The 14786-nt window shown below is 50.8% G+C and overlaps 1 protein-coding gene across 5 annotated transcripts in view; it reads left to right on the top strand.

Moving 5' to 3' along the window:
• The window catches only part of GDAP1L1 (ganglioside induced differentiation associated protein 1 like 1), a 51262-nt gene that overhangs the window by 18719 nt on the left and 17757 nt on the right, over nt 1–14786 (top strand). For 4 of the 5 annotated variants that reach the window (XR_006960091.1, XM_047067597.1, XM_047067599.1 and 1 more), the window contains 2 exons: nt 13237–13429; nt 14457–14630. Coding sequence is in view for 4 of the 5 variants with exons in the window: in XM_047067597.1 (XP_046923553.1) it covers nt 13324–13429; nt 14457–14630 (280 nt within the window). In the remaining variant the exon portion in view is untranslated. Of the gene's footprint in view, nt 1–2836; nt 5550–13226; nt 13430–14456; nt 14631–14786 lie in introns of those variants that run through there. The other variant, XM_047067600.1, reaches the window with a different exon arrangement.

The raw sequence follows: 14786 nt of genomic DNA, 5'->3' as shown, positions 1-14786 counted from the left end.
GCTCTTGACCTGGGCTAATAACCTCATTCACCTGAGCATCAATGTCCCCATCTGTGTTGTCAAGATAGTAACGATACCCCTCAACTGAGATAATGACTAAAAAGTGCTTAGCACAGTGTCTGGCACATGGAAAACCCTCAAAGCTGTTACTATAATAACATACATATTATAATACCAGTGGTAGACCCAAGTGAAAAAGTTCCGTCAGGCTCTCCTTCTCGCTGTGCACTGAGTTCACATTCAATGGCAACCCCTTGACGGCTGAGTCCATCCCTAGTTCTCACGGAAGAAGGGCAGAAGCAATCCCATCACTGACAAGGAACAGCTAGTCTCCAGTGTGAATTCATGCACTAGACGTCAGTATATGTATTTCAGGGTTTTTCAGATTCCCGGCACCCAAACTGAATGTTATTTTCCTGATTCAAACTCTCCAGTGACACCCCAGTGCCCTTAGCATGATGTGATAACTCCTAAATGTGGCTTACCAGGCCTGGCATGACTACTGAGCCTCAACTGTGACCCCTGTCTCCAGCCAGATGAACAGCCACGGGTCCCTGGAACACCCCACCCTCTCTCTCACCTCTGGGCTTTGTCCCTGCTCTTCTCTCTGCCTGGAACACGCATCCCTTTCCCCATCTTCTTGTATCTGGCTAATTCCTCCTCATTCTTAAATTCTCTACTTAGACGTCCTGAGTAGATGCTGATAGTGACCTATCTGTGTCCCCTACTTTCACCATTTCTGTGCACACCAGCTGACCCCCAGGTGGCAGCACCCACATTTATGGCCTGAGGGCTTTTCATAGACACGGTAACCCACTCTGCCGACTGCGGGGCAGGCCTGAAGTGCTGGGGAATCAACACTCCCTGCAAGGAACAGCCTTCTAACAACGGACTGGCAGGACTCGGTGCGTAAATACCCTGGCTCTCTTCCTCCTCGGGAGGGGCTTTACACCAGCCTCAGAATTTCGCTGCGGGATTAAGTTCCAGGCGCCTATGGTGCTAACTTGCTTGAACATATACCTTCCAAGGCCGCCTTTCTTGTCTGTGTCATCCTGCCATTGCCCTCCCAGAGTTTCCTTCTCCCAAATTAACTGCTTGTCCTTGCATTCTTGTCTCAGGATCTGCTTCAGAGAAACCCATACTGAGAGCCATGGCTCCTGAGAGCCTTTCTTGGCAAGTGGGACAAACAGATGTCCCTCCCTGACTCTACCACAGCCCCAGTCCTTACCTTAGCACAGCACTCGTCACATTGTGGTATAATTGCCCGGGTCCCCACAGAAACACAGACAATTCACTGGGACAAGTTAAAATGGATGGGAAACATTTGAAAAGATGGTCAACTTCACTTATAACTTAATGAAACTCAAAGAAAGAATGCCAGCTGATAAATACACATAGAAGGGCAAAGTAGAAAATATTTTTACAGCCTCTCATAACTGATTCAGCCAAGGACCATCAATGGAGGAGAAACCGGATACCCATAAGGTCCTGGTGAGAAGAGGCAAAATGGGCATTTAAACATGGAGAGGGGTGGTCACCACCTCAAATCCAACTTGGCGTCATTAATAGCGGGACAACAAGACATCGTGGAGCTCCTGACACAAGGCAAAATGAAGCACATGGCACCACCCACGAAGGAATGATTAAATGTTTGCCCCCAAAATGCTTCACCCGAATCTAGTCTTCCCTTTAGACCCAAGTACTAGTTTATAGGAAATACAAGGGAGAGTATGACAAGTTAAAGGGCAGAACAGTGACCAATCAGACCCCCAAGTGGAACATTCTACAGGACACCTGGCCTAGTCTCTCTGTGAGTTAACACCGTGGGGAAAAAAAATAAAAAGAAATAAGAACATTCTCCAAAAAGAGACTTGAGAAGTAACAACAGAATTCATGGCATGATCCTTGACTGGATCCTGGGTCAAACAAACTATGAAGATCATTCTGGTACAACTGGAGAAATATGAGTATGAACTAGATATCAGGGCCTTATTGTGAATTTTTTTAATGTGAAAAATGTGTTGTTTATGTGAGAAAATGACCTATGCTAGATATAAATTATGTAATACTGAAGTATTTCACCAATGAAGTATCATGATGCCTATAATTTGTTTCAAAATACTTCAAACCCTCCTCCCTTAATTAAACAAACATGGCAAGCTTTAACCAATGATTATATTCAGGTGATGGATATATGGGTGTTCATTGAGCTGTCTTGTTTGCTATGTCATATGTTTGAAAAAAATTTTTTTTAATTTTTTTTTCAACATTTATTTATTTTTGCGACAGAGAGAGACAGAGCATGAACGGGGGAGGGGCAGAGAGAGAGGGAGACACAGAATCGGAAACAGGCTCCAGGCTCTGAGCCATCAGCCCAGAGCCCGACGCAGGGCTCGAACTCACGGACCGCGAGATCGTGACCTGGCTGAAGTCGGACGCTTAACCGACTGCGCCACCCAGGCGCCCCATGAAAATTTTTTATAATAAAAACTCAAAAAGGAAAAGCAAATAAAAACCGTGATACACCATTTTTTACCCAGAGATTCAAAAAGAAACAAAAAAGTTTAACAGTATGCTGGGTTGGAAAAGTGCAGGTAAATGGCCCTTTTGTGGATTCTTAGTGGGGAGCATAACATGGAATAGCCTCTTCCGAGGGAACTTTGACAGAGGCAAATTCTTTTTTTTTTTAATTTTTTATTGTTTTTTTTAATGTTTATTTATTTTTGACAGAGAGACAGAGCATGAGCGGGGAAGGGGCAGAGAGAGAGGGCGACACAGAATTCGAAGCAGGCTCCAGGCTCTGAGCTGTCAGCACAGAGCCCAACATGGGACTCGAACCCATAGACTACGAGATCATGACCCGAGCCGAAGTCAGACACTTAACCAACTGAGCCACCCAGGCGCCCTAAGAGACAAATTCTTTGGTCTAGCAATTCCACTTATCAGAATTTGTCGTATAAATTATACTCAAACATGTGCACAAATCTGTATGAATAAGGATTTTTACTGCAGCATTGTTTTTTGTGTGTGTGGTTTTTATGTGTGTGTGTTTTGTAAGTTGGCTTTACCCCCAGCGCAGAGGCCAACTCAGGGCTTAAACTCTAGACTCTAAAGTCAGACCTGAGCTGAAACCAAGAGTCAGAGGCTTAACTGACTGAGCCACCCAGGTGTCCCTGCAACATTGTTTTTATAACAAAAGATTTGAAACAGCACATGTGGCATAGGAGTTGTTACATTTATTCTGGCGCATTCATACAATGCAGACTGTTAGTATGGGCTAGATCTGTGTTGATAGGAAACTCTTTCCAGATATGTTGCTAAGTGAAAAATGCAAAGAGCAGGTCAGTGTCTGTCTTATTTTTCACTGTATTTCTGATACCACTGAAGTGACTAGCACACAATGGGTGCACAATGAATATTTGTTGAGGGAAGGAATACACATTTGAGGTGTAACTGCTGTGGCATGGGCACCTGTATGCATTCATGTTGAAGACCCAGATAGGGACTGTGGGGCATCCCAATAGGGTGGGGGCTCATGGCTCTGGTGGTATAAGAATTCACCCAAGGCAGAACAAAAGAGATAAAAGTTTATTGAATACACTGCAAGGCAGCACTTGTGAGACAGCAAAGGGGAGACTGCTGAGAGGTGGTGGCGAGGGGCTAAAGTTATAGGGTGGAGTAAAAGAGTTATGGGGATGTATGCAATTGTCCTTTTTGGGTAACCTTAGGAACTGTGCCTGGTTGCTATTGGTCTCTTAGGGCCTATGGCTATTTCAAGGTGGCTTGTTTAATGAACCTGTTTGCATCAGCTGGGTGGTCACTCTTTTTGTGATCCTTTTGCCTTGCTCTACATTCCATTGCTCTAGTCTGTTGCCTAAAAGCAGCCTCTACAGGGACCAGATTTTTCACCTTGATGGAATATCTAAGGTCTTACTTCCCTGAATTCAGACATTTGAATTTTCCCTCAAGACACACCATATCCTTGGAGGAAACATGAACAACAATATACTTGGAGGAAAAAGAAGGAATAAAAATTTCCTGAAAGGGTGACAAAGAAGTTGCCGAACCAGGGAGGCTAATGTGGCAACTGGGAGTTAATAGAAAATGTAGCTCCAAGCCTCCTGGCAGCCAAAGCAAAAAAGGGAAACCCATGGACCACATAACTTCTGTTGTCTGATAGAAGGAAGGACACTGATTCCTCAAGAGCCATGCTCATCAATCTGAAAGGATGATGTGCTAAGGAGTCCTTGCTTGGTAGCATCACATGAGGGAGGGAGGGCAAATGAGAAGCCTATCTCCCTGGTGCATCTATTTGTTCAATGGTAAATAAATTAAAACAATATTTATATCAAGGGAAGCACGGGTGTATTAGGGAACTTTCTATGAAACTCCCATGAATATTAAGCATAAACTAAGTGACAGCAGGGCATTACAGGCTTTCTTGGGCTCCTGTAGTTGTGCCTCAGTCTTCTGGGTGAAGATGTGACCTTGGACCAATGACTTGACATTTCTGAGCCTCACCTTCCTCCTCTAGTAAAAATGATTATTGTGCAGATGAATGAGATGATGCGTATAAAGTGCTTGGGTTGATAAAAAGCTTGCTGTGCTGTTGTTTATATCATTATTGTAGTATCATGACCTTATCACTAAGAGCATATATTCTGGAGCCAGACAGGCTGGGTTCGAATCTAGGCTCCACCGCTTACTAGTTAGGGGACCTTGGGCAAGGTCACTTAGCTTCTCTGTGCCTCAGTTTCCTCTTCTGTAAAATGAGGCTCATAGGATTATTGTGAGGACTCAGTGAGTTGATGGTTGTAAAGCCTGGGCACACGGCAAGTGCTATGTAAGCGTTTGCTCTATATTTCATAGTTTGTTCCCCTCTGCCCTTAGAGATCCTTCAGGAGAAATGCTAGGAAACAACAGCTCCAAAGAGAGAAAAGCTATTTCCAGACACTGATTTATACAAGGAATGGGTCTCTATAACACCAGGTGTCCTAAGAGGTATTTGCTTCTTGGAAGACTGAGAGTCAGAATGCGTTAACAATGGTGGAGTCTTGGCAGGTGGCTGGCCAGATATGAGCTATTTGGGGGACATGGCCCATTCTCCTGTGGCTCCTCCACCCCTTCTGACGGAGGGGACTGGTAGCTTTTCTAGCAGGGGCCAGGGGCGTCCCTAGGGGAGGAGGAGGGAAGGAGATCCCGGGATCCCCCGCGCCCCTCCCCCACTTGCCCAGCGAGTAATGACATTCACGGAGAGGGGAGGGAGGGAGCGAAGCAGAGGGGCAGGCTCGGCGAGGCCATGTGATGCTGGGCGAGAGAGAGCCGCCGCCGCGGAGCCTCCTTCTTTCCTCCCTCTGATTCCGGGCTGTCATGGCGACCCCCAACAACCTGACCCCCACCAACTGCAGCTGGTGGCCCATCTCGGCGCTGGAGAGCGATGCGGGCAAGCCGGTGGAGGCCCCCGACGCGCCCGAGGCGGCCAGCCCCGCCCATTGGCCCAAGGAGAGCCTGGTTCTGTACCACTGGACCCAGTCCTTCAGCTCTCAGAAGGTAGAGCCCAAGGGAGCAGGGGAGCCGGATGCACCCAGTAGCGAGGAGGCTTGGGGGAGGGGATTCAGGAGGAGGAAGGGGTCCGAGGACCTGGTGAGAGGCTGGAGGGTGGGATGTGGGGGTTCGGGGACCCGGAGGATGGAGGATGCTGGGCCGCTCTCCAGGGAGGTGACTGGCGCTGTCTTGGGCCCCAGGAGCACCGTCCCGAATTCTGGGAACATCCATTCTGCCTCTTTCCCTCCCAGAAAGACCTGGTCTGTTGGAGGGCTGAGAAGAGAGACAAAGGCAAGGGGAAGGGAATGGGCACTGCTGGGAAGGCGGCCTGTTGGAGGGGGCGGCTGCTGCGGGAAGGGAGGAGGAGCGCTTCCTGGGATCCAGCCTCCAGCCCCGGTAGCCCGGTTGTGGGCCTCCCTCCACGCTGCTGTCCTGGATACGACAGGCCCTCCAGATCACAGCTTCTGCCCAGCTGGGAGCCTTCCTCTGGCTGGGGCTTGAAGGGTCTGTCCCTGGTCCTCTCCCGCACCCCCACTTATTTTGAGCTGAGAAAGGAGTTAACCCATCTCCTGAGGCAAGCTCAGTTCGGCCCCTAAAATCTGTTTTGCTCTTAAAGACAGAGAGGGCCCCTCAGCGCCTTCGCAGACCCAGTTGAGCTGGGTCGCAGTTGGGAATCCAGCCTGATGCTGAGTTATCAGGGTTCCCGCTTCCTGGGGGCGAGGGCCAGGCACAGCGCCTGTGACAGGGGCGCCTCTAGGGGCGCAATCTCCCACCCTAGGCGGCTGTCCGTCAGTGGGGCACGAATTCAGCACCATGGCCAGGGCCCAACAACGTGTGCTGCTGGGTTCCAAGTGGTACCCATTGTCAGACCCTGGGATTCCTCTTCTCCCTGGGAGATCCTTTTGTTCCATTCACTCATTTTCCAGATAGAGAAACAGGTTCCGTAAGGAGAAAGGGCCTTGGAGCCAAAAGACTTGGGTTTAGAGTCTTGGTCCAGGCTCAGTTCATCATCTGGAAAATGAGGTAACAATAATTATAATAATAGCAGCTACTTCTAATTCCCAGCCCTTCTCAGAGTTGCTGAGAGAGTTGTTGAAAAGGCAGTATAACTTCATGTTCTAGACTGGCAGTACTCAAACTTGAGCATACATTGGAATCACTGCATGGTCCTGGTTAAAACACAGACTGCTGGGTCCCACCCCAGATGTTCTGATTCAGCAAGTCTAGAGTGGGGCTCAAGATGCTGCATATGTCCAGCCAGCTACCAGTGATGCTGATAAAGCTGGTCCACTGATCCCCCTTTGAGTAGCTCCAGTTTAGAGTATAGACTGAGACCAGACAGTCTCCAGTGGAAGAGCCATCCTCCCCAGTAATTCATTGTAAAACTTTAGACAGGTCACCTTGCCACTCCAAAGCCTCAGTTTTATAATCTGTAAAATGGAGCTAATGGCAGTACCTTTCTCAGAGGGCTATTTTGAGGGTGAAATAAGGTGACACAAAAGAAGTGCTGATGGCAGTGCCTGGCACAGGGTCAAGTTTCTGATAATTATAGGTGTGATATCACCACAGTGCTAGGTGAAGGAGGGGTCAAGTTAACCAGGGCCACTCTGGGACTCATCCATAAATTTTACAAATGCCTGCTGAGCACCTACTGCATGCCAGGCTCCGTGCAAGTTGCTGGGAGTTTGGAGATGTATTGGACTGACATCCAGATTTCAGAATACCTTCCTATCCAGAACCTCAGGATCCAGACCCCAGTGATTGGGACTGGACAGGGGACAGAGGGATGGTACCTTCCATTACCATTCCCAAAGGGAGCTTCCTGCTCCTCCCCTTGCCCCCATGGAAGATTTCCTATTCAGCCTGCACTCAGGGCTCAGGTAGCCCCTTATTCAGGCATGGGACTGCTCACTGCAACCTCATTTGTGACCAGGCCAGCCTGGGAATCCTTCTGCCTCCCCATCCATGGACTTCCCGTTGCCTAGGGGCCTGTGGTGGGTTCTATAGACAGTGTATCCTGGTGGAAAGGGCATGGGCTCTGCAGTCAGATGATCTTGGATTCCATTCTCATCTTGAGTGCTTACTGGCTGTTTAACCTTGGACAAGTCACTTAACCCCTCTGTGCCTCAATATCCTCATCTGGCAAAAGGGAATTTTGCATCCAACCCTGCAGAATTCCTGAGGGTTTGAGAGGACATGGACACATGTTAAGTGTCTGGCACATAGTAGGAGTTTAGCAGGTGAGTTTCCTTCCTTTCAGTCCCAAAGGGCCCTGCCTGCATTCGGGGAGCAGTTCCCCTTTGTGGAGCATCTGAGAAGCCTGTCCTTAATGGTACATGAATAGCAGAAAATAGCCTACCCCCAAGAATGGCGGTGGCTCCATGGGACATCTGGGGACTATTCCAGAGCTAGAGGGCAGCAGGACAGTGAGGGGAGCCAGAGCCCAGACTCTGGGGCCAGACAGCCCAGGGTTCAGTCTCAACTCTGCCACTGACCAACTGAGTAATTCTGGGTAGGTTGCTCAGCCTCTCATGCCTCAGGCATCACGTCTGTAAATTGAGAATAATAACAGCACCTCCGGGATAGGGCTGTTGTGAGGATTCAGCAAATGTATCCATTAAGTCACCTAGAGCAGCACCTGGCACACAGAAAGTGCCCAGTAAGCGCACTTCATTTACTAGACAGGAGAGCAAATCCTGACTGTGCCACTTCCCACTGCGTGACTGTGCACGTGTCTTCACTTCTGTAAGTCTCCGCTTCCTCCTGTGCTCAAGAGGAACGGTTCCTACCTCAGAGGGCTGTGAAGACTGAGATCATGCATGGTCACACACTTCGCACAATGCTTTAAAAACGACACGCTAACAGTGAACTTTCAGGCACCATCATAAGTGATCATTTGAGGCCACAGGGTTCAAAGGGGGTTCTAAATGCAAAGTGTAGATGTTAGCTTGCTTCTGAAGCTGTTTCTGGCCCCCCAGCCACCTTCTCCTTGGCTTGGGGGTGGGGAGGGAGCAGAAGGGTGAGACTGGAAGGGGCAAGAGTCAAGACACCAGCATCCAGTGCTGGCATTCTCATTCACTAGCTTGTGGCCTCAGGTAGTTCCTGATCCCCTTTGGTCCTCAGTTTCTTCCACATGAAAATGGACTACATGTTGATACAACTTGAATTTCTCCCTCCCCAGGCGGGAAGAATTACCCTGTCTCTGTGTGTCCCCATCCCTCTGAGCATCTTTCTGTCCTCACACCAGGCAGTTTTTCAAAAACCAAGATTGCTATTTACTGGCTGTGTGACTTGGGACAACTTAGCGCTGTCTCTGTGGCTATTTCCTCTTTTATAAAATGGGCGTGATACTAGTACCTACCTCATTAGCCTTTTTGTGAGGATTAAATTAATTAATACACATAAATGTCTTAGAGTAGCGCCTGGTACAGAGAAAGCCCTTTTTGGGAGTTAGCTATATTGTTGTGATTTCCACCAAGGTGAGCCTCTGAGAGCCGTCCTTGGCTTCCTGCAACAAACTTGGTTCAAGTTTCCCTTATTCCATCCTCTCAGGGTCTGCCCTTTTCTTGGAGGTAGCTTTGAGGAGAACCTGGCCCAGCCTTCTGCCCCCAGGAGTGAGAGGCCCAGGTCAGGGTCCTGTCAGAAGACAGTCCTGACACCCAAGACTGAGCAGGTCTTCCAGAGGCCCCTCTCAGATATGGCAGGAGAAAGTGAGAATGGAGGGTGATCTCTACCTCCTACCCGGGCCTTGCCTTTCAAGCTCTTGGGCACTGGCTCCTAGCCCTGTCCACGCTGCCCTTGACAATTTGCCCCACCCCCACCCCCAGAGGCTCACAGGTGGCAACTGCCGACCTCCCCATTCTTCCCAGAAGCCTGCAGTGGCTCACCAGGTGCCTCCAGGAAAGAGCCAGAATCCTCCTCATGGCCTCAGGCTCTACCTCAGGATCCTAACCTTCCTTGGGTCACAGACCCCTTCATCAATAGAGGGGAGCCTGTGAACCTTTCTCAGAATAATGCTTTTAATGAAATAAAGTAAAATACATAACATTATTAGAAGGGAAGCCAATCGAAGTATAGCTGTTGACATCCTTTTAAAACAAATTCATTATGTAATAATATATGTTTCTGGATTAACCCATTCTATAACCTTACCTGGTGGCAGGACTGATCACTGTAGTGTCGAAGTCGTGATGAGTGTAACCGTAGCAATGTGAAGTGATGAAAGTATCTGATGCCTTGTGGTGACAATATTTCAGGCACTGCGAACGCTACCATGCTTTGTCGCCTACGCTCATAATTGAAGAAAATGATAACTGTCAGTATGAGATTATTGAAAGTAAACATGTGATTTCCCCATCTTAGTTCAAGGAGCCACGGAATTTATTCACGGAATCTGGGGTCTTGATTAAAATGCCCTGTGCAGGGCCTCATCCCCTCTCATCTCCCCACCCACCCTGTTCCAGCCACACTGGCCTCCTCATTGTGTTTCAAACATGCCAGACACGCTCCTGCCTCAGGACTTTTGTGCTGACTGTTCCCTCTGCCTGGAACTCTTTTTTCTCAGATCCCTGTGTGGACCCCTCCTTCACCTTTATTAATTAAAAAAAAAAAAAAAAAAGGATGTTTGAGATAAATACACTGAAGCTCAGAGACTCTTAAGTGTCTTTTACAAAGTCATACAACAACTAAATGGTTGGGCACAGACTCCAAGCCAGCCCATTGCAATTGCCTGGTGAGGAGGGACAGTCCCGACTCTGAAGCACCAGTGAGCTAATTCCATGCACCCGCGGAGAAGATGGTTTGCCCAGGGCTGGCTGATGTCTGGTCACACTGAGTGGCGACCACCAAGGCTGGTCCAGCCTCCAGGGTGCAGAGAGGCAGATGGCCTTGGTGACTGCATGCCCTTCCCCTGGACCTGGCTTCCTCCCACACTCCCCTCCCCCGCAGGATGGCACATGGTTCTGGCCTGCAGCTCCGCTAAAGGAGAAAGTCTCCTTGGCCGCCTGCCGGCCTGACCCTGAGGCAGCTCCAAGCAAAACTGTTACATCTCTAAAGATAGTCCCCTCCCCAGGCACTAGCCCCATCTGGCACCCTCACTAGAGTTCCAGGGCAGGACCTGGGAGTGGTCCCTGGGAGCAGGTGCCCTGCCAGGATGCAAGGCCAAATGTCCGGACCTGTCAAGGACAGAGGCCTGGTTTGGTTTCTGTTTCCACCCATTCAGCGGTCCCAGCTTGGCCTGGAGGCTGGATGGCTCGGCAGAGCGCGATGGTTCAGGGCCAAGGATGCCAGGATGGGCCGGAGGAAGGGAATGGGCAGTTCCGCTCCAGCCAAACTCCAGCCTTGATGGCTCTGGGGCTCCTCCTGGACTCAGGCAGAACATACACATGCACACTCACCTACACATACACACAAGGACACACACTCACATGTGCATATGCACACTCATATCCACACTAATGCACACGCACTCACACAATGCTTTAATACTCACTCAGACACTCATCCATACACACCCACACTCATGAACACATGCACACACACACACACACACTTGCACACTCATGCAGTTGCTACTCACGTTCAGGCTCACACACGTATACACTCACACACCCAGACCCAACAGATGCCACCCCCGGTGCTCTCTCTCTGCCACAACTCCTCCGCCTCTCTTAGAATCAGCCATTCCTCCCACTGTCTCCTGCGTGGTCCGAATGTAGCGTCAGCTGGCAGCAAGGCGCTCCTCCAACGTGGAGTCCAGCCCTCATTCTACTCATGATTAAAAGGAGGCTCGGGAAGGGGCAGTGACACTCTAACATCACATAATAGCATTGCTGTGGCAGAGCCAGGGCGAGGACCTCCCAGCCCCATCTGTAGGACCTGCTTTTGGCTAACGGAGCAAATGAATCTGTGAATGAGCATTGGGGGTTCAGGGGCTAGTTACTTCTTCCTCCCCACATGGAAAGAGGTGTTCATGTTAGCTGTGAGGGTTGGGCATGAAGTACTCTAGGACACCAATCATGATGGTGACTGTGTGTGTGTGTGTGTGTGTGTGTGTGTGTGTGTGTAATAATGATGGTAGAATCCATGTATTAACCTCCCGTGCTGGGACTTTATCCATATGATCCCATCTCAACCTCATGTCAAGCTTGAAGGAGTGGATTACATTCCTCATCTCATAGAACCTAAGATTAGAGAAATCAAGTAACTCGTCCAAGATCACACAGCAAATAAGCACAGAGCCAGGCTTCAAGTCTCGATCTGTCTGCTTCCAGAACCTGATCTCATGCAAGTAGCTAAGACACAATATGCCTATGGGGTGCCAGGCACTGTTCTGTAGGGACTAATGTATCTAATCCTCACGGCAGCCCTCTGCGGGAACTGCTAGTGGGACTCTCATTGGACAGATGAGGAAACTGAGGCACACAGATGTAAAGCCAAGTCACCCAGCAAGTAGGTGCCAGAGCTGGGATTTGAACTGACAGTCTGGCACCGAGTCCAAGGTCTGACTATGACACCATGCTGACCCTTCTGAGTGCTTAACTCCTGGCATCTGGGAGGGAGGCTGCGGACATCCAGTCCCAAGAGCTACCAACCGAGTGTGTGTGGGGACACTGATGCTCAAGGAGAACCACTTTTGCTAGGCTCAGGGATGCCCTCCCTTCCCCCTGCGCTGGAGCCTTTGGTAGAGTCGCTTGCCATCTTTTTGGTGGGGAATTTGGACAAAAGTCATCTTTCTGAGTCTCAGTCCACAAGCAGGGGACAGTTGGACCAGGTGATCTCTAATTATCTTCCAACTCAGAAATGTTGGGCTGGGTCAGGAGCAGGCCCCAGCCTCAAGGCTCTCCATTAACTTCTACCAGCTCAAATATTCGTCTGGGACCCCCTAGAGACATAGGGAAAGACTAAGGAGGGGGCAGGTCCAGGATTCCCTGAAGGTGCCCGCAGGAGTCAGGACCCACTGTTTCCGGTTTCAGGTCTACTGCTAAATTGCTGTGTGACTTTGGGTAAGTTACTTGCCCTCTCTGGGCTTTGGTTTTCTCATCAAGAAAAACAGGGAGATAGCCTCTATTCTACCCTCTTTGGGGAAGCTGTTGTGAACAACAACCAGATGGGAAAGTGTCTGGGGGCAATAAAAGGCTCAGCTGATATTGGCAAATTATTTTCCACCTTGCTTTGTTTCCTAAATAATTTGAGAAATATTGCTACCGATCATGTTGATGATAAGAATTCCTATGAATTTCCTGGCCAGATGTACCCCTGGAGGCCAGGCTGAGTGTCCAGTCATAATAGTGAAACCATGACTTGAGTGCCATCTATGTGCCAGACACTGGGGTGGTACTTTTAATACTTCCGTTTTGCAAATAAGGAAACTGAGGCTCAGGAAGTTTAAGGAATCTGCCCAAACACACACAGCAGAGCCAGGAATCCTATCCCAGGTATGTCCAGCTGTGAAACCCAGTCCCATAACTATGAGGGAGCCCTGCCCCTTGGCCCCAGATAGGGCTGTGTTCCTCCCACCAAGAGGCGCCAGGGCCCTGGGAGAGTCCACCTGCCCAAAGAATGAGCAGGAAGCAACAGTGCCCCCTCCTGTGTGTGACCTCTGACCTCCCTTCCCACATGCCCCACCCCACCTGGGCAGAGTGTCCCCCGTGCGTCCGCCCGCCTTCCCCGCTCTGACCCTGGCGCCTGCAGGTGCGGCTGGTGATTGCCGAGAAGGGCCTGGCGTGTGAGGAGAGGGACGTGAGCCTGCCGCAGAGTGAGCACAAGGAGCCGTGGTTCATGCGGCTCAACCTGGGGGAGGAGGTGCCCGTCATTATCCACCGGGACAACATCATCAGTGACTATGACCAGATCATCGACTACGTGGAGCGGACCTTCACAGGAGGTACGACCGCCACACCCACCAGGGGCTCAGCCACAGACCCCAGGGACCCCACAGAACCTTGGGGAGCCTGAGGAAGCTCACTGGGACTGTGGACAAGGCCCAGTCTCCCCCAAAAGGAACAGTGGGATGGCAGACAGGGCTCAGATGCCCACCGCCCCCAGGGACCACAGGGCCACAGGTATGGCCACGATCCTTGGGATGCTACAAACCCTATCCCCAGGACTCCAGGGAATGGGCTGGCCCAGACATGGCCCTAGGAGCAAGGGGGCTACAACCTCCGTCCCCAGGAGCTCTGGAGTCAGAAGCATGGCCACAGGCCCTCCGAGCCCCCAGGCAGGAGCTGGACCCAGACCATCCTAGTCACCAGGAGGGACTCAGGCCTTCTGGGGATGCCAGGGCACAGGCAGGGCCCAGCCCTCTGAATCCCTATAAGCATAGTTAGGGCCATGGACTCCCCAGGAACCCCACAGACCTGGCCCCAGGTGCCCCGGAACACTGCAGATGTGAGCAGGGCCCAGATACCCTGGAACACCACAGGACCCTATGTCCTCTCCTGCCCTCCAGCCTTCTTCAGGTTCAGAAGCCCACTGCCTATAGCAGGTGCTGCAAACCACAGCTGAGAGGGGTCCAGGGCCCAGACATGCACTGTGGAGAAAGAATACGAATTAGTTGCCAACAGTTAAGAATTAAGGAGAGTTCAGTTTTAAACATCCAGGTTTCTGGCTTCTCTTGAAGCCTGCCAACACTGGGCCTAGACTCCCATCGGGCAGCTCCTCAGCAGACAGCTTGGCAGGACTCCAGGGAGGTGAGGTAGGCAGGCAAGACCACTAGGGTCCCCTGTCAGCTGGGGGGAAACTTTATCACAAGAGCCTGGGGAAAGGGGTGGCACCTGGGCCATGACGATTGGGGTTCCAGCACACCGGGGTTGAAGGACAGGGTGCCAGAGCCTGGTCTGTCTGAATGAGAGGGGTAGGGGGCTGGGGCAGGACCCGTTGCCCCCCAGCCCAGCCCCAGCTGTGCCCCACAGAGCACGTGGTGGCCCTGATGCCTGAGGCGGGCAGCCCACAGCACGCGAGGGTCCTGCAGTACCGGGAGCTACTGGACGCGCTGCCCATGGACGCCTACACGCACGGCTGCATCCTACACCCCGAGCTCACCACGGACTCCATGATCCCCAAGTATGCCACGGCTGAGATCCGCAGTGAGTGCCATGGGTGACCCCTCAACGGGAGTCCTTCCCCTCCTCCACATCTTCTCCCCACTGTGTGTCTGTAACTCCCCCTCTTCCTCTTATCCTTCCTGGTCTCCCTCTTCCCGTCCCTGCCTCTGTCTCCACCCCCTTTCTCTCTGTCTCTGT

The sequence above is a fragment of the Lynx rufus genome, unplaced genomic scaffold, assembly GCF_022079265.1.
Source record: "Lynx rufus isolate CCGP_SWC_20201006 ecotype Redwood Valley unplaced genomic scaffold, mLynRuf1.p SCAF_8, whole genome shotgun sequence".
NCBI lineage: Eukaryota > Metazoa > Chordata > Mammalia > Carnivora > Felidae > Lynx > Lynx rufus.
The sequence above is the reverse complement of the archived record's forward strand: the minus strand, read 5'-3'. Positions and strand labels throughout refer to the sequence as shown.